The sequence below is a fragment of the Podarcis cretensis genome (assembly GCF_951804945.1).
Source record: "Podarcis cretensis genome assembly, chromosome: 12".
NCBI lineage: Eukaryota > Metazoa > Chordata > Lepidosauria > Squamata > Lacertidae > Podarcis > Podarcis cretensis.
In genome coordinates, this window is record NC_137181.1 from 51,143,912 (window position 1) to 51,163,723 (window position 19,812).

The 19,812-nt window shown below is 44.0% G+C and overlaps 1 protein-coding gene across 3 annotated transcripts; it reads right to left on the reverse strand.

Moving 5' to 3' along the window:
* Positions 1-681: 681 nt before the first annotated feature.
* On the reverse strand, positions 682-16,199 carry SLC25A38 (solute carrier family 25 member 38). Of its 3 annotated transcripts, none has more exons than XM_079948255.1 (7): positions 16,100-16,199; positions 11,473-11,594; positions 10,643-10,727; positions 9,733-9,912; positions 9,418-9,586; positions 7,628-7,794; positions 682-4,253 (listed from the first exon to the last, which is right to left on the reverse strand). In XM_079948255.1, the coding sequence occupies exons 2-7, from the start codon at positions 11,592-11,594 to the stop codon at positions 4,131-4,133; spliced, it is 846 nt and encodes a 281-aa protein (XP_079804381.1). In that variant the 5' UTR covers positions 16,100-16,199; the 3' UTR covers positions 682-4,130. The 3 variants fall into 3 exon arrangements, with proteins under 3 accessions (XP_079804381.1, XP_079804380.1, XP_079804382.1); XM_079948254.1 differs by lacking the exon at positions 16,100-16,199 and adding an exon at positions 15,199-15,337; XM_079948256.1 differs by lacking the exon at positions 16,100-16,199 and adding an exon at positions 15,006-15,119.
* Positions 16,200-19,812: the final 3,613 nt, after the last annotated feature.

Here is a 19,812-nt window from a genome sequence, read left to right on the forward strand (position 1 = left end):
CACATGGTCTGAGGGACGGTGGACCAGCCGACAGCTGAAAAAGGTTGCTGACCCCTGCTCCAAAAGAAGCTTACGCAAATCATCATATAAAGGTATGTGAAAATAAATGCTGAGGCAGTCAGCTAACTGCAACAGTTCTGCTGTGTAAGGAACGAGGATGTGTACTAGTTTGCCACTCAAAAAGGACACACAACACAGGCTACATCTTTAAAGCACATTCAAAAGACACACACACCCCAAATCTGGGTACTGTGGTTTCTTAAGGGTTGCTGGGAAATTTAACTCTGTGAGGGGTAAACTAAAGTGCCCACCATTCTTTGGGGTGGGGCAAATGGCTTTCAAGATATAACCACAGGTATACTCCACTTGCCCCAATCTTTCCCTCAAAAACACAGGATATTCTATTAGGCGCAAGGTGCTGTTTTGACTGTTTGTTGCTATAGCCTCTCCTGTGGTCTGCGGCTGTTTGGGGCTGATAAGCAAAAAGCATCTCCACCCAACTTCCTTCTGATAAGACAGAGAAGACAGCCTGTTCAGCAGCTGCCCCTAGGCAGAGCAAAGCTGGATTAAGACCTTTAGAGGCCCTAAGGACTTAAAAATATTTTGTTGCCCCCATATATATCGACTTCAAAATATAAAAAATAATAAACTTTTGGTTTTTTGAAATGAAACAAAACCTAGTAAGATGGAAAATAATGATTATTTTTGTATACTTCCACTTTATTTACATTTGAAAAACTTCCTCCTACTTTTTCCTAATTGCAAACTGTTTGCTCAGATCCTCAAAACTAATATTATGCACTGCCTCTGCTTCTATACTTAAGTCGAGATAAGGCGTCCAGCCTGCCTTGTTGCTGTTCTGTTGGGATTTTTAATTGGATCCCAGAATGTCCCACTTTTCCGTAGGAGGCCCCTATATTCATTGGAGAAATGTCGGAGGATATGGCATGAAGCTCTTAATCCCAGGGATGAAAAGAGCTGAATACATCATTACCATCACGCAAGCACTGTTTCCTCAACAGTATGCTAGCAACCATCAGCTGCAGTGCAGACTGTGTTTGAAGCTTTCTTTACCCAATTCAGCTCCATGATCACCCAGTTCTACAACAATCTATTACACCCTTCCCATTTCAAATGTGTGGTTGGCACTTAAGCAATTTATGAACACATAAAGCACAGGTAGAACCTGCAAAGTCAACCACCACGGGTCTCTTGATTACACTAGGGCTGTTTTGATGTAAAAACACTATAGAAGTCCTAGAATCGCAGAAATGTAGCGTTGGAGGGGACCCTGAGGATCATCTACTCCAACCCCCTGCAATGCAGGAATATGCAGCTGTCCCATACGGAGATCAAACCTGCAACCTTGGCGTTATCAGCACCATACTCTTAACCAACTGAGCTATCCATTGTTTCATCTATGAGACAACCACAGGCAGATTTTCTCACCACTTAAAATAAGATTGAACCACATGAACCGGGTGGTGCACATGAACTGGCAAAATCAATGACTCATTTCAGCAACGTAGAGAGCAGTTACAGCAATATAGCCTCATTCATGTTTTGCATGGATAGCCAAAAACACAGCAGAAGCAAAAGAGAGGGAACGTCTAGGATTCTAAGCCCTCCAGTACCTAGTTCCCTAACCACATACCCCCAGCAGAGACTGGTATCAGACACATCACAGGGCATTTGTTTCCCCCAACCCCAGAGAACAACTCCATGCTGTACATGCAGCAAGCCCCGAGTTCAAATCCACAGCGCAACCCCACTCTATACAATGTATAGGAGAGGGAAGGCTGCGAAGAGATGATCTTTATCTATTATAGTATTGCAACTTTTGTTTGAAGTATGGTTGTGAATTTTTCTCAATTGTATTGTTTTATCTTTTTGTAAACTGCTTCGAGGTATGTTTTTTTAACAAGCAAGCGGTGTATGAATTTCATGAAAACAAATAAATATGCTGAAATGTGGGCTTTGTTGCCATTTCTATGGATGTGGCTTCCATTTTAAGATTTTCCAAGTTTTGCATTTTCCACTCCCTTCTTTAGACTGAGCACGTATAGAACACAAGAGCGCATCTTTCCCTGCAACCAATATAATAAACTCCAGATTGATTAGATCTTGTCATCAAAGGCATGGCTCATATCTAGGAAGCCATGCATTTAGTATTGTAGGCCCAACCTTCTAGATCTCCCTTCCAGTTGAGGTCAGGCAGGCACCGTGGGCCCAGCTGAATCTCCACTGCCTATTGAAGACATTTTTTAAAAACTTCAGAAGGAATTTTAACATAAGTTTGATTTTTATAGTTTGATTTTATACTGTAGTTTTATTTTTATAGTTTTAATGGATTTATACCTTTTCTGTACTGTTGTATATCACATGCAGATTATTGTATTTAGACAATTTATATATTGTTGAAATGAATAAAATAAATAATTTTGTTCTGGAACTCAAGTCCATGAGACCTTGATGAGATATTTAGTTGTGAAAACTCACTTGATTTTTCACATCTGGTACATACATTTTCTGGCTGCTAGAGCTTTGACATATCCATGCACATTGCTGAAGGCCAGATGAGTCTTTGAAAGTCAGCCTTAAGCCCAATTAAAATTACTCAGCCTCGCAGGTGATTCACAGGTTTACTACTAATCTGTTTAGGGCATTATAACTGTCAAACTTTTAACTGTTGAAGTATTGGAACCACCAAAACTAAACTAGAAGAATCTAAGTTGGAAAGAAAATTATGCTTGCAAGCTTTTTTCTTTTTCTTTTTAATCAGCAATTTAAAAATTCAGTGCTTCCAATAATAAAATAAATGGCCAAAACAAGTTTCTCCAAGCACTCCAAAGTCAAACACAGTCCTTTCAGAGATCACCAAGTCCTTTCAACATGCTTCCAAGGCCACAGATCTTTGGACCAGGTTTCTTATGAACATGGAAAGTACAGACATATGACAACACAAATATATTTTAAATGTCATTCTGTTCCGTTTGCTTTTCACCCAATCTAATTTATTCACACAAAAGACAACTGCAGCATGGCCTCCGATGCTGATCGCTGGAGCAAGGAGTGCAAAGAAGGGGGAAAGTCAGGCAATACTCAGCTAGGAGAAAGCTAAATAACAGCAAGATAGGACAGTCCCCCTTGCTGAAGGCAGCTGGACTAACAGCAACATTTAAACAGATAGCTCAAGAGGGATTTGTCCCAGCATCTGACTTCTGAGTTGTGCCTTAAGTAGATTTGTTCTTCCACTGTTTCGTGCACACAGAGGAAGACTGAAGAGACACAGGAGTGCTTAATGGCAGCCATTTAAACTCACTGACTACAGGGTTTGGCACACTAAAGCAATCCCACAAGGCAAGGATGGGGAACCTGTATCCTTCCATTAGTACTATCAACTCCCATCAGCCTCAGCCCACACTGGTAATAAATAGTCAGGTTTGTTTTTTCTGGTAATAGGTGATGATGGGGTATGTAGTCCAACAAACAGCTAGAAGGCTACAGGCTCCCTGCCCTTATTATAAGGAATGCTGAATTTCTGCGTCCCACTGTTGCTTTCCAGCAATGGCACTGTTTGTTCTTTCTTACCAACTGCGCCAGACAAGCTCTGAAACAGACACGCTTCCTGTCTCCTCTCCTCTTTACCCTGTTTTTGTTGGGCGTACAAGCAGAACGCATTACTCAAGAGGGGAGCAGGCAGGAGAGTCAGCACACAATTTAGGAGTCACCGGTTTGGGATGCTAGGTTCAGCCACCCCAACACCGCTTTCTTGAGAGTCTTTCCTGTGTTCTCTTCGGAAGCAGTTCAGGCTGAAGAGGACTTCTGGAAAAGGGTTCTTGTGAAGGTGAGCCTTAGCAGCATGCCTGACACATGCACCCGACACCAAGATGTGCTCTCGTATGTCAGGTATGGCAAAGTCTCCCTGGAATGCTCTTCCCATCATGACCAAAGCAATATTTTGCTCCCCTCTGTCTCACTTATAAAAGCCTGGTCCACAGGCTTGGACGGCATTTCCCCACAAACGGGTGCAAGTCACCTCCCATATGGCTCAGACCACCAGTTTCACAAAGCAACTGCAGTGAGTGGAAGAACTGGATTAGGCCGCTTTGTTCTCCGGCAGAACTCACTCAGGATTTTAAGCCCATTTTAGACATCATCTGTTCATAGACAGTCCACGCCATGGCCGCCATCAGTGTTCGTCGCAAAGCTCTTGGGACGGCACCTCGGAAAAAGCCTATTAATCCGTAATCCTGTAGGAGGAGAAAGAAGCAAGTGTCGTTGTTACTTTTAAGCATGCAAACCCTTCAGCAAGGCACATTAATGTCGCAGCAAATGTTCACCAAGTTTGATTTTCGGTTAGAAATTAAAGGTTAGGGTGGTTAAAGAATTTTCTAAGAAAAAAACCCCAAACCTGAATGAATGGTCAACGTTTTCCAAAGCTGTCACAGCTGCTATCATTTCTCCTATCTGCTTCTGCATCAGGTTTTTATTCTGTCTAGAGACTCTGCCTCTTTGTAAAAAACCCCAGAAGCTTTCCTTTTGGGAATTATAGGGACAGAACTACCCAAACTGTATAGAAATTTATTAATGTATGTAACTACAGTGGCAAGAATGTTACTTGCCCCAAAATGGAAAGAAGAAGTGGTCCCAGCAAAAGGAGAATGGATACAAAAACTTATGGAATACACAGAAATGGGAAAACTTACCAGAAAAATACAAAGTTTTTATAAAAGAATGGAAATGGTTTAGTGAGTATTTACAAATAAATTGTAAAGAGATAAGAACATTGGCAGGATTACTGTAATAACCTGCAGTTTTATAAGAGTATATATTTAAAGTACGTAGATGAATAAATGAGTAAATTAAATTAATTTGGATATGCAGAAAATATTAAAAATAAGTTTAAGGAACCGTAGAAAGAGGAGAAAGGAAGTCAAGTTTTGAAATGTCAAAATGATTATAAAATTATTGAAATATATAAAATCAAAAATCATAAAATCATAAAAATAATAATAATGAGACACTCCCTCTGTTACCTATGGGTTTAGCATTAGCTAGGCAAGGATCATGGAATGAAAATTATCACATGGTACTAGGGGTTAACAACGCTCCACATTCCTTTCCCTGGGTTTCTTACTAAAGCTGGATGAAAGGATTCTGGGGGTGCTCAAACTGTTTCAGAAGCGTGTTTAAAGGAAATCCAGGTTTCTGAAATGGAGTTGTGTACATTTTCGTCAGGGTTAAGAATGGTCAATATTATTATTATTATTATTATTATTATTAGGAGCAAAACAGCAGCCGGTAGGCCCGGTCTTTATTCAAACGGCTGTTGCAACAGGACTTCCACCCACCCCATAGAAGCAGCAGGAAGAAGACAGAATGGTCAATATAATTATGAACCTAGCCAGGCAGGTGAGAAGGAAAGAAGGAAATTCATGTGTGCATTCATTAAGCAGGTAGTCCTTTGAGCCAACCCTATGTCTTGCTCTTGTTCCCTTAACCTAGATAGCAGTGTGTCTGCACCATAACATCAGAGTCCCAAGTAAGGTATTCTCATGTTGCAGGATGATAAGCAAAACATATACCAAATGCTTACAAAAAAAGGGGGCAAGCATTTGCCTTATGGACACAACAATGCTTAGGCACAAATGCTGATGAAGGAACTTGACAAGATTCTCTCACTTGCGAAGACAAAAACATTTTGGATGGGTCCAGCTGATCAGCATAGAAACCTAGCAAAAGAAACTGTTCAATAGCTACTTTATGAACAATGCTAGGAATTATTCAACAGGATATACTTGTGCATCTAGACCCAAGTGCATCATTCGGTGATATCTTAGCTTAATGAAATATTTCTAAACTAAATAAATTTCTTGGGAAGGGTTGTGTTATCTTTCTCCTTTTTAATTGTGTGTCCAAAGGACATAGATATGGTTTACAACCATTTGTTCCCAGAGCAGAGCTAGCCCAGAATTGCTTCGGTCTGAAAGCAAGCCAAGAGTGATAAAAAAACCCTGAAAGTAGCACATCCAGATCCTATAATTTAGCTAGTTCATGAAATTATATCTGTCATCAAAGTACGCTCTGCCAGTTTAAGAGCCAAAGTACTCTTTCAGACCTGGTACAGTCGTACTTCGGAAGTCAAACGGAATTCCATTCCGGAAGTTCATTTGACTTCCAAAACGTTCAGAAACCAAGGTGCGGCTTCCGATTGGCTGTAGGAAGCTCCTGCAGCCAATCAGAAGCCGTGCCAGATGTTCGGGTTCCAAAGAACATTCGCAAACTGCAACACCAATTTCCAGGTTTGCGGCATTCGGGAGCCCAAACGTACGAGTGCCAAGACGTTCAATTTCCAAGGTACAACTGTACTGTAGTGGACAATCTCTCTACATGTAGGAAGATGTCAGGGAAGGTCTATGCATACACAAAACAACACTCTCACAATTTTGCAACACCGAAACAAAGTTGTAAAGTCAGAACAACGTATGCTAAGTCCAAAAGGTTGATGTGCAGTGATTCTATACTGAATTTGTAAAATTCAGTATAGTTTTGGAGGGGAGAGTGAGGAGATAGCAAGCCTAGAGAATGGGTCACAATGTGTGAATAGGGTTTGCATGTAGAAGTTCCCAGTTTCAGTACATAAATGATACTGAGCTCTAGGTCCAATGGTCAGATATAGTGGTATAATGCACCTTTCTGTGAAGAGAGTTGCTCACATCGCTGAACACTCACTTGCAGTTTTGGGGGACTACAGATAAGAACAAGCTGTGATGCCAAAGTCCTATCCAAGCTCAAGCTGCGTTTCTGAGCATCTGTTATTATTCTGCCTTTTCCCCCTAACAGGGACTTCAAGGAGGCTTACAGATAAAAATAAGAGCAGCCAATGACGCCAGTCTACTCCTGCCTCAAACATAGCTGGAAAGCCTTCAATGCCTTAGAAAAAAATAACAGTATAAAAATGTGATTACCATATTTTTCGCCCCATAGGACGCACCGGCCCATAGGACGCACCAAGTTTTTTTGGGGGGGAAATAAAGAAAAAAAATTTATTTCCCCCCCAGGCGCTTGTGGGGCCGGCAGCGGGGAGAAGCGCTCTTCTCCCCGCCGCCCGCCTGCAGACCAGGTCCGGGGACAGCGGGAGGACGCGCTGCGGGGCTGGCGCTCTTCTCCCCGCCGCCCGCCTGCAGACCAGGTCCGGGGACAGCGGGAGGACGCGCTGCGGGGCTGGCGCTCTTCTCCCCGCCGCCCGCCTGCAGACCAGGTCCGGGGACAGCGGGAAGACGCGCTGCGCCTCCCCGCTGTCCCCAGAGCTTGCGGGGCTGGCGGCCGGGAGAAGCACGCGTCTCTCCGCCATCAGCCTCCAAACCACTTCGGGAGACAGCGGGATGGCGGCGTTCCGCCTCCCCGCTGTCCCCCGACCTTGTGGGACTGGCGCTGCGGCTCTCCTGAAGCCTGGAGATAGAATGGGGTCGGTGCGCACCGACACCTCTCGCTCTCCAGGCTTCAGCGAAAGCCTGCATTCGCCCCATAGGATGCACACGCATTTCCCCTTCATTTTTGGAGGGGAAAAAGTGCGTCCTATAGGGCGAAAAATACGGTAGTTAATGAGCAAACTCAACCTTACCCTGAAGATGCAGGCAATGGCTTGGCGCATGCGGAGGTGTTTGTCGGATGACACCTGCACGTGGGTTTTGATGACGTCAGCAGGCTGAGTTGCCAGCGATGCCAGAATCCCTGCAACAGTCCCACAGCCAAAGTTCACTAAAGGTGAGAGTGCTGGGTCCACTTGGTCTGGAAAAGAACGAGCGAAAAACCATTTCACAATTAGCTTTCGGCAGGAGAAAAGAAGGATCACAAAGTCTTACGCCAAATCTTTCTTAATCATCTTAAAACCTCAGTAACAGCCACTTATTCCACCTAAAAAGTACTTGGTTAAAAGAAGATTTCAGCTTACTTAAGCAACTTGTCACATTTGCCTAACTGTTCCTCCACTTAGATCGAGCCTCATTTTACATACAGAGCTGCTTGCTCCATCTTCCTTATCCTATCTTTAAAATTATCCCAAAACTAGCCAGTCCCCTTACCCAAATTTGCCTATTCCTCCCAAACCTTGCCACGTGCTTTGCCCTATTCTGAGCAAGTTTTTACTCAAAGCAAACCCACTGAAATAAATGAACCTAACATAGTCCTGTTCATTAAATGTAGCTGACTACTGTCCTTATGACTTTCTAGTTTGATTTCCCTGCAATATGCTTTCAAACTGACATTTCGAACAAGTACTAACCAGCGTTGAGCATTTGTCACGGTCCTATTAGAACATACAAATAAATAAAGTAAGAGGTGTCTGCCAAGCCAGCTTCAATGGCGTTCAACTTCATTGTGGCTTCATCCCATTGCTGACTCAGAATGTGCTCTGCTGTAACTTCCTGGACTTTACAGTGTTCAGTGCTAATCTGGCACTGCTAGGTAGCTGACTAAACAGATTACTCAGCAGATTACATCATGGTGTTTCCCCCCTGCAGAGTAAGGCCGCAATTCTATTATGCAACAGACATTTTTTTCTTTTAAGTAAACATGCTTAAGACAGGGTTGCAAAGAGAGCAGGCATAGAATAGACTATAGGCAAAGGACTATGTTTAAAAGGAGTGTTTCAGAAGCAGCATCCACCACAACTAAATTTCAGTCACAGAAACAACCACGCATAGAAATATTCTTCACTAATTATCAGGTGACAAGATGACACGTCTCCAAAACTCTGCCAACTCTCTCGAGTGTAGCAATTTGCAGTTATGTACACCAACAATGACTGGTACATAGCAAATATTCTCCAAGCAAAATTAAGGTAAAGGTAAAGGTACCCCTGCCCGTACGGGCCAGTCTTGCCAGACTCTGGGGTTGGTGCGCCCATCTCACTCAAGAGGCCGGGGGCCAGCGCTGTCCGGAGACACTTCTGGGTCACGTGGCCAGCGTGACATCGCTGCTCTGGCGAGCCAGAGCCGCACACGGAAACACCGTTTACCTTCCCGCTGGTAAGCGGTCCCTATTTATCTACTTGCACCCGGGGGTGCTTTCGAACTGCTAGGTTGGCAGGCGCTGGGACCGAGCAACGGGAGCGCACCCCGCCGCAGGGATTCGAACCGCCGACCTTTCGATCGGCAAGCCCTAGGCGCTGAGGCTTTAACCCACAGCACCACCTGCGTCCCTCCAAGCAAAATTACATTAATACAAATATTGAAATGTGGCCTGTCAACCCACCATTCAGTCACGCAGCTCATTCTCTGGCCAACCAGGTGAATAAATACTTCAGTGGCTCATCCTGATCCTGTTGGAAAAGCCTGATGTACCATAGCTAAACCCTGCAATTTAAATTCCGGGAACAGGAAGCTGTGAGGACAACATTACAACCACCCTTACCATACGGTGCTATCTTTTTGGCTTGCGTGTAGAACATCAAGTAAATGCCAGAAAAGGGCGCATCACGCAGGAGTGTTGCAGTCAGACCGCTAAACAAGCCCTGGACATTTTCTGACCGATAGATGCTCCTCAGGGCTCCATAAATGCTTTCATAGCCGTACCTTCCACACTGCAAACCAAACACAAAAGTAAAATTGAACACCTAACAATGAAAGTGTTCTCGAGCTGTATAGTTGAAGGGCAGCATTTGACCTATACGAACCGGTTGAGGGACTAGTACAGCCATTTTTTAAAAAAAAAAGTTACAAAACTCACCTCGTACCGTGTTTTCACTACAGTGATAGGCAACATGCAAACCACAGCTACAGTACGCGAGGTTCCACCCAGCAAAACAGACTCCAGGGCTGTAGGAGAACGATCCAGCAGAAAATGCTGTTTTATCATATATAAGGTGCTGAAGTAAATCCCTACTCCTGGGATGCATCTTGCAAAGGACTGCGAAGAGATGAAAGGGCAACAGTGGGGAGAGAGAAAATAGTTAGTGGTAAGACCACAACAGAAATTCTATTGCATATTTATCATATTTTTCACTCCATAAGATGCACTTTTTCCTCCTAAAAAGTAAGGGGGAATGTCTGTGCGTCTTATGGAGCAAATGAGTGGTCGATCGCTGGCTCCCTTTCCGACCCCACCTCCTTGCCCAGGCCTCCATTGTTGAATGTTCTGCAGACGGAGGCTGTTTGTTTCCACAGTGACATGGGACTGGCTGATTAGTTTATCTGTCTGGAAACTGTAGAAACGGCTCCCTTTCCTTTCCTAAAGAAGCTGCAGAACAGTGAGTTGAACCCCATAAAAACAGGATTTGTTTCCTTTGCAAAAGAAGCTGCACAACTTTGAGCTGATCCTCAAAAAAACGGGGATTTCCCCCTTTCCTCCTCTAAAAACTAGGTACGTCTTATGGTCAGGTGCGTCTTATGGAGCGAAAAATACAGCATTTCTTTTCAAGCTACATGGCCAGCTCACAATTCAAGCCACCGTAAACATGAGGCTACATTTTCTACAATCTTAGACCTACTCAGAGCAGAGCCATGGAGATTAATGGAACTAAGTTAGTCATGTTCATTTATTTCTGTTAATAGGGTGTTTGTCTCACAAGGAGACAAATGAGGTTAACTCCAACGAATCCAAAAGAAAAGAAAAACTCTGTTTTATTTAGGCAACTTACCGGAGAAACACCCTTCCACAGCCCCAGTATACTTTCTGTGCGAACCACTTTAAAGAACAGAGTTACCATGCCAACACGGCCTGATCTGCAAGGAAAACCCAATCGGAGGTTAAAAACAAGCACACATAATCACAACAGTCTGTTGATAGGTAACACACTGCAAAATAATCCTTTTCTCCTTCCGTTGGCCAAAGCCCTCCAGAGATGAGCAGGTATACCAAGCCATTCCTGCTTCTCTGAACAAGTTATTTGATGTCCATTTAATACACAAAGAGGTTTGAATCTTCCCATTCTTCTCTATTGACCACTAACATATTAGTTTATGGCAACACTACGTGAAAAGGCCAATACACTACTTTGGCATGTGCTTACATTTTAGTTCATGGTATCTAGAGAACTTGCTGTTTCAGTGGGAATGGCTTTTCAGGGCTTCCAGTAAAAATGATCCATGTTTTTTAAGACAGCTCTAGCTAGATCAGTCACTCAAAACAGGACTGGCTCAGACATACGATTGGGATGATTCTTTAAGTTTGGAAACCTCATTGTAAGCCAGGGTGATTGCACAGAGTCACAGCCCATAATCATAATTACTAATTATCAATCATCCTGGCTATCTACTGACTGAGACCACCGTATAAATGCATTTATTGGATTAAAAACTGAGGCTGAAATATGCTCTTTCCCCTCATGGTCTTGCAACACCTATTGGAAGACCTTTCCTACTTCATTTGCCAAACACTTTTCACCCTCTTCTGTTCTCATTCTGTCTCTATTCCAAACCTCTAACACCAAGAGCGTAAGCGTCTCTTCTTGAAATATCAAATGCTTACCCATTGACAGATGGCTGTAGGGTCTGCAGGCGGGTTTTAAGCAGGTCTAGAGGCTGGAATAGGAGGGTAGAGCAGGTCCCACTGATGGAGCCACAAACAAAGGCTTTCAGCACAGGGTGCATCTTCAAAGGAAAACAGTGCAATGTTAAAAGAAAAAGCCTTTAAATGAGACACATTATCCCCAGCAAAGACATAATATATATATATTAATGCTCAATTCAGGATTTGCTTTCATAAATGGTATCGGTCAAAATGCTCAACTAGTTGCAATTTAACGCCAATGTCCTGCAATGCCTCTCACATGTTTAAGCCCGTTGGAAGTCTTGTGACAACTGTGCATGATTTCAACTAGTTATAGAAATGTAAGGGACCTCAAAGGCAACCTAGCCCAACCCCGTCAGTGCAGAAAATCCACAGCTACAGCATCCCTCATGCCAATACTTATCAATTTCACTGAGAAAGTGTCTACAATATTCCAAAGCTATCTTTTCCACTGTCAAACTACCAATACTACCAGAACGTTGTTCCTCGGGTCTTGGGGAATGTGTTACTTTGCAGTAAATCTCTCAAGAGAATACTTATATGGGTGTCTTCAGTTATACGTCACCATCCTTAAATGAGCATCTCAGGAATCTCATGTAAAACCTCACAAAATATCATCCTGGTTTATTACACCTAATGTATCTTCCGAATACATTAGTCTGTTATGTTGCGTTTTCGGTACACTGACACTGCAATCCTATGCTGCATGTAATGAGGCTTACTCCTAGATAAGCACAGCTTAAAATCCCAGTGAATAACATAATTATTAAATTATAATATTATGAATTAATGCTGTCATCACGAACCAGCCCCTCAAATACTCAAGAAAGCAAACCCATGGGATTTTCAATCTATACATTAACCTGTGCAAAGATAATGGCAGTGCTTTATCCAAGTATTATTGTGGCTTCAAACACCCTTACTAGGGAATCATCCCACTGAAAAGAGTGAATTCACTTCCAGAAAGGATGTATAGAATTGTGCTGTTAGTTACATGTGAAACGCTGCTTTTGACAGGCTTGTGTCTTAAATCCCATTAATTTCAATTTCAGATATTTAAGGGGGTCCTTTGGGACTTCAACAGTGCTTGTCATTGAGAGGAACATGGCTAGGAAATCAAGATTTCCGCTGCAATTTCACACCTGGAAACAATCAGATCTTTAGCCGCGCTTCTCACAAAATACTGACCATTCTCAGTATTGAGAAACCAGTCAACGGAAGATCACGGAACATTCCAGACCCAATGCATCCAACAGCAGAGGCAACATTCCCACTGTAGCATCTCTGATAATATAGTGGCATTGGGTTTGAAATAAGGCCACTTGTCTGCGAGTAAGCAGCAGCTGAACAACTGAAGGCCAGCAACTGACTATTAGTTGACTCTCCAGCTGACTTAAAAGCATAAGAACATAAGAAATGTTCTGCTGGATCAGATTAAAGCCTGTCCTGTCAAACTTCCTGGCCAGCTACATGCCTACAAGAAGTCCGCAAGCAAGGCCTTCTCGGTGGTTGCTCCCAGACTTTGGTGCTCCCTCCCTAGCAATGTTAGGCAGGATCCTTCATTGGTGTCCTTCTGCTGGCAGGTGAAGACCTTCATATTACAGCAGGCTTTGAGGAACTGACTGCTTTTAATGAGAGCGCTGGTGCTATGCCGTTTTTATTATTATCTGTTTTTGATACACACACAATTTTAATTTTATTAATGTTTAATGGTTTGTTAATGATTTCCTCCTCCCCCCCCCCATGTTTTTTGCTGTTCTTATTTTATTCATAAGCTGCTTTGTGTCCCTGTCACGTCAAAAGGCAGGGTATAAATCAACAGAATGATGATGATGATAATTATAATATGAACGTAACAACGCTCCCCAGCAACCATTATGCAAAGGCTAATCGTAAAGGTAGTACAGAACCCCTCCATAGAGCAGTCAGTAGAGCACAGGGCACTTAATCTCAGGGTGGCGGATTCATTGGGCAAAAGATCCCCGTCTTACAAGGGGGTTGGGCTAGATGACCCTTGGGGGTCCCTTCCAACTCTACCATTATAAGCTACCCTAAGGAGGAAGCCACAGAAAGCCTGGGTCATCCATGTGCTTGCCTAGCGTCTCCTTTTCCATGCCCTTTCCTCAACACACAACATGAGGCTTCCAATTCCCAAGTTGGTGGTTCCCTTCTGTATTTTGGGTTTCGTGGACTGCGATATACAAATTCAATAAATAAAAAAATGAAGAAAGGCTTCACTCAGCCAACCAGCCAGTCCCAGCCAGCCAGCTACAGACCAGAAGCGGTCCACCACCACCCCATACACCCCATCCCCCTCCAACCCCATGCCCCTATACCCCCATTCCCTATACCCCCTACCCTCCTACACCCCAGGTATACAAGTTTAATAATAACAATAATATATTATTTATACACCGCCCATCTGACTGGGTTTCCCCAGCCACTCTGGGCGGCTTCCAACAGAATATCAAAATACAATAGTCTATTAAACATTAAAAGCTTCCCTAAACAGGGCTGCCTTCGGATGTCTTCTAAAAGTCTGGTAGTTGTTTATCTCTTTGACATCTGGTGGGAGGGCTTTCCACAGGGCGGGTGCCACTACCGAGAAAGCCCTCTGCCTGGTTCCCTGTAACTTGGCTTCTCGCAGCGAGGAAACTGCCAGAAGGCCCTCGGCGCTGGACCTCAGCGTCCGGACAGAATGATGGGGGTGGAGACGCTCCTTCAGATATACTGGGCCGATGCCGCTTAGGGCTTTAAAGGGCAGCACCAACACTTTGAATTGTGCTTGGAAATGTACTGGGAGCCAGTGTAGGTCTTTCAAAACTGGTGTTATGTGGTTTAATAAATAACAATGGAGAAAGGCTCCCACCTCCCCTCAGCCAGAGACCAGAAGCGGGCCCCCACCATCCCATACACCCCACCCCCCCTCCAACCCCTATATCCCCACCCCCTTTACCCCCTACCCTCCTACACCCCCAGGTATACAAGTTTAATAAATAAGCAAAGAAAGGCTCCTGACCCAAGTCCCACCTCCCCCCAGCCAGAGACCAGAAGGGTCCCCCACCCCACATACACCCCTCCAACCCCCCATACCACCCCCTCCCCAGGTATACAAGTTTAATAAATAACGATGAAGGGGGGCTCTTGTCCCGAGTCCCACTCACCCAGCCAGAGACCAGAAGCGGGCCCCCACCACCCCATCCCCTCCAACCCCTACCCCACACCCTATACCCCCACCCCCTTTACCCCCTACCCTCCTACACCCCCAGGTATACAAGTTTAATAAATAAGCGAAGAAAGGCTCCTGTCCCAAGTCCCCCCTCCCCTCAGCCAGAGACGAGAGGGGTCCCCCACCCCCCATACACCCCTCCACCCCCCATACACCCCTCCACCCCCCATACACCCCTCCAACCCCCATACCACCCCCTCCCCAGGTATACAAGTTTAATAAATCACGATGAAGAAGGGCTCTTGTCCCGAGTCCCACCCACCCAGCCCGAGACCAGAAGCGGGCCCCCTCCCGCCCAAGCTGTGAGGGGCTGCCCCTCTGCCCGTGCTTCCTCGGGAGCAAGCCAAACCACCACCCGGCAGAGGCGCCCGGCCCCCTTATTGCGGGGGGCGGGATGCCGGCCAGCCCAAGCCAGGCCCCCCCTTTCCCCACATCCAGCCCCCCCCCCCACTGACCGCCATGACCTCTCGGGCCCCCGGCCAAGTTCTCCTCAGCTCCGCCTCGGGCCCCGCAGCCGAGGGCATCCCCCGCAGCTCGCCGCCGGGGCCCAGCCGCGCCGACGCCTCCGACGCCCGACCAATCCGAGGCGAGGGGAGGAGCCTGGCCACGTGAAGGGAGGGAGGGAGGGAGGGGCGGAGCTTCGCCTGACGCCCCGCCCCCAAGGCCGAAGGACCGCGCGCCAAAGAGCGGTGATGGCGGAGAGCGCGGCGGAGGCTTTTGGAAGGGGGAACCCCCGGGGTCATCCAGTCCAACCCCGCGCGCAGGACAAGCGGCAGAGGAAGGAGGGTTTGCAGCCGGCAGCCCCCCTGCAAAAAAGAAAAGAAAAGAAAAAGGGTGAAGGAAGGAGGGTTTGCAGCCAGCAGCGCGCGGCTGCCTTTTTAAAACTCACTTTATAGAATCCTAGAATCGGAACTTCGGAATTGGAAAGGATCCCGAGGGTCACCGAGCCCAACCTTTTGCGGGAACCCAATTTTGGCACTGGGAACAAATCCCCAGGCTGATGAGTGCATATAACCACATACATACATAACCACACTTTCTCTTAATTCTAAATGTATTTCTGCACCCTTTTAAAAATCATAATAATTGCATAGATTATACTTATTTTTATATGTAATCTCCCCAATAAAAGTATTTGGTGGTGTTTATTTTCTTGACACGTGCTTTATATAAATAAATTCTATTTCTAGGTGCCAAGCTGGTTTCCATGAACATCGCAACTCCGCAGACAAAATGTATCTGGGGTTTTAATCCCTTTCCAGCACTCCCGAGGCTCGGTGGGAAATTTATAACGGTGTTTTATTTAAATACCTATGATGAGCAGCCCGATCTTAGGAACCGGCCCAGTTTTCTTACCACTGAAGAGTTCCACCTTGTTCCCTGCTTCGCGTTTGCCTGGAACAGGGCAGGTGGTTCATTTAAGACTCTAACGGCAGATGCTGGTGGAATTGAACCTAAAGATTACTAAGGATCTAGGAATTGAACCTAAACATTATTAAGGATCCTAGAATTAAAGCTAAAAATGATTGAGGATCCAGGAATTAAACGTAAAAATTACTAAGATCTGGAATTAAACCTAACAATTGCTAAGGATACTGAAATCAAACAAAAAAAAAGGATCTTGGCCGTTTTCAGCTCCTCTCTGTCAATTCTGCTTCTATATATGCAATTTACGTTTTGGGTCGCCAGATCTTGTCAGACTGCAACTCCCATCATCCCAAGCACGTCGCTTGGAGATGACGAAAGAGCCCGGTTACAGAAAGGAAGCCGGGTGGTTAGCTCATCACCGCGGAGCTAGGAAAAAGTGTAGAGTCACGCATCTCCATAGGTTGAATTTGAGCTAGTTTTCATAGATGAAAGCACATTATAAAAGCTTAGGAAAAACAATTGGCTTTGGGAAAGGACTTGGAGCCTAATTCTGGTACTGAAAAGAAATCCCCAGGCTACACACGAGTTTAGCCTCTTTCCCAGGCTAAACATACCCCACTCCTTCAACCATTCCTCATAAGGCTTGGTTTCCAGACCTGACCCTTGATCATCTTGGTTGCCCTCTTCCATAATGTTGCTGTGTGTTTTTAAATCTGTTTTTGGCTGATCCTTAATTCTTATTTCTTTTAATTAAATAGTTGTTTTAAAATGCTTTTACTGGTAATTTTATTCTTTTTTATTCTTTTTTTTTCTTTGCAAAGCACAGAGATGTGGATTTAAGAATTAAGCTGTGCAGACAACCTGCCATTAACGTTATGTTTCGAGGCACCACACGCATCAATGAAATTGCGTGTACTTGAAACACCGTTGGGAAAGCCTGCCAACCCTCTGTTCTGCCCCCACCCCACTCCGCCCCTCTGGATGACATTTTTGACATTTATCAGTCACTTGCGAGTTATGTGCTTGTCCACAGTTGGGCACATATTGAACACATGTTCACGGGTAGTTGCCTAGATATAAATGTTATGAAATAAAAGAATAAATAAACTGCAAGCTGTAGTCTGCTGTCTGTGAAATAAATAATTATTGCTCCCTTTAAAAGGGAGGACTGGACCCTCGGAGAGAGCACTTTTGCGGAAGCTCTGCACTGTTCAGGAAATAACAGAGACCACACCAGGACTGACGAAAAAAGCATAGTCTGATCTTTATTTTAAAGAACAAAAACTGTTGCAACAGAGTTCTGGCTCACGTAAGAAGAAGGAGTGAGAACCTGGAACAAAAAAACTGCTTTTACTTATATACCTTTTCATTCTCACACGCATCAATGGTACAGAGAAATGACAGAAATGGCGGGAAGAGAGAATTTACACAGGTAAGTAGGATGTTGTAAGACATAGGTAAGCAAACTAAGGCCGGGGGACTGGATCCAGCCCAACTGCCTTCTAAATCCGGCCCGCAGACGGTCCAGGAATCAGCGTGTTTTTACAAGAGTAGAATGTATTTTTTTTTATTTAAAATGCATCTCTGGGTTATTTGTGGGGCATAGGAGTTCGTTCATTTTCTTTTCCAAAATATAGTCCGGCCCCCCACAAGGTCTGAGGGACAGAGGACAGGACCCCTGCTGAAAAAAATTGCTGACCCCTGTTGTAAGATCTTGAGTGGTGTTAATGGAGATATTAGTGGTGTTTGAGATTGGGAACAAAAGGTGTTGAGCTGTTTTTCCTTTTCAGCGGATCATGACTAATAGTTCTGTTTTTCTTTATTTACAGAAAAGAACACCAGAGGTTCTGGGGTTATCGGCATGCAGATTACATGGCTGACTGGATTTTGGGGAAATGGTTATCGGTGTTGGTGTGAAGTTCTGTTCTGCATACTTTTATTAATTAAATTATTATTATTATTATTATTATTATTATTATTATTATTATTATTTATACCCCGCCCTCCCCAGCCAAGGCCGGGCTCAGGGTGGCTAGCAATAATAAAAACAAGTTGAATGAATACAACCTAAAAACATGAACAACTTGGTTTATGTTTGTATTTTATGTGTATTCGTGGGTTAATTTGTAGACAGGTGGCGCTGTGGTGCTACAAGGTTTGACCGTTTGTGAATAGCAGAGGATAAAAATATTCACAGATTGGTTATACACTAATGTAGTAATACAAAGTCATAAAACAGGGAATACAGGATATGAGGGCATTAAACTATACAGCGATATAAAGTCAACAGTTACGTTCTTTAGTTACATTTTAAGGAACGATACAAGGTAAAGAAATACAGGTAAAAAGGTGCATTCTAAAACAGGAGTCAGCAAACTTTTTCAGCAGGGGGCCAGTCCACTGTCCCTCAGACCTTGTGGGGGGCCGGACTATATTTTGAAGAGAGAGAAAAATGAACGAATTCCTATGCCCCACAAATAACCCAGAGATGCATTTTAAATAAAAGCGCACATTCTACTTCTGTAAAAACGTGCTGATTCCCAGACCGTACGCGGGCCGGATATTGGGCCAGATCCGGCCCCCGGCCTTAGTTTGCCTACCCAAGTTCTAAAAGATACATTATTTAAAATACAAGTAAAAATATACATTATTAAAGAATGTATCTTTAAGAATGTGTTTTTTAACTTGTATTTAAATAATGTATCTTTTAGAACATGGGTAGGCAAACTAATTCTTATTCTTAAAGATACATTCTTTAAAAAGATAGAAATGAAGAGGTATAAGTAAAAAGAGTCATTCTTGAAGTCAAAGGTACATTATTTCTCAGAAAACGACATTCTCTGATAGCATACATATACTCAATACAGAATATAAAGCAAATACGAATATAGACAGTGTCATTCTTTAATTCCCCTTTCTGATCATGGTTTCTCTTATAACATCTGCACTGGGGGGCTGGCGACAGACACCAACAGCAAGCCATTATCGGGAAGACGTTAGTGCACACAACCTCATGCCAATGTGGAAGTAACTGTCAGCTGTCAGCTGTGTAATATGAGGCAATGCATGTTCTTTGTACTTTTGTCCATTTACTGTATTTATTTCCCCCAATTTGAACTATAAAATGGTAATTTTCTTGAGTCAAAATGAGAGTACCCCTGATCATTTTTAGGGGGGGGGGACCCACTGTATCTATCTATCTATCTATCTATCTATCTATCTATCTATCTATCTAAAATGACTTTTATTTATTTAAAAGTTTTTATATCCTGTCCTTCCTTTCAGAGCAGAGCAGAGGCATGCTTGCAACACAGCATATGACATAAACGTTACAAAACAAAACAAATGAGAAATTATTGTTGGGAGTCAAGTCCATGGCACTCTGGGGAAATTAACTTTCCAGGGGACACTATGTCACCTGATTCATTCATCTCAGAATCTGGTGGATGTTCATGTCATAATCCCACCCCATATTTTTTGGTGATTCGAGGACCCGATCCCTGCTTGGGGAATAAAGACACGTGGACACAGAATGCAAGGTTAATGGGTAAGGTAAAGGCCACAACTTTATTGATTACAGCATGTGAGAAGGTATTGGCTTAGGCATTGGACCACGGAACATTAGACTCCACCCACTCGTAGAGGGGTGAGTCTGAGGAGGGGTTAACCACCAGTAGGGGAAGAATTTTTTTCCCAGCCCA

What these genes read in the sequence shown, in the direction of transcription:
- SLC25A38 (XM_079948254.1), bottom strand. Translation starts at nt 15,267, where the DNA reads ATGCCCTCGGCTGCGGGGCCCGAGGCGGAGCTGAGGAGAACTTGGCCG. An exon ending in TAGTGAAAACACGGTACGAG is followed by an intron (nt 9,587 to 9,732) that starts GTGAGTTTTGTA and finishes TTTGGTTTGCAG; the next exon opens with TGTGGAAGGTACGGCTATGA. An exon ending in CAAAAAGATAGCACCGTATG is followed by an intron (nt 7,795 to 9,417) that starts GTAAGGGTGGTT and finishes GTTCTTTTCCAG; the next exon opens with ACCAAGTGGACCCAGCACTC.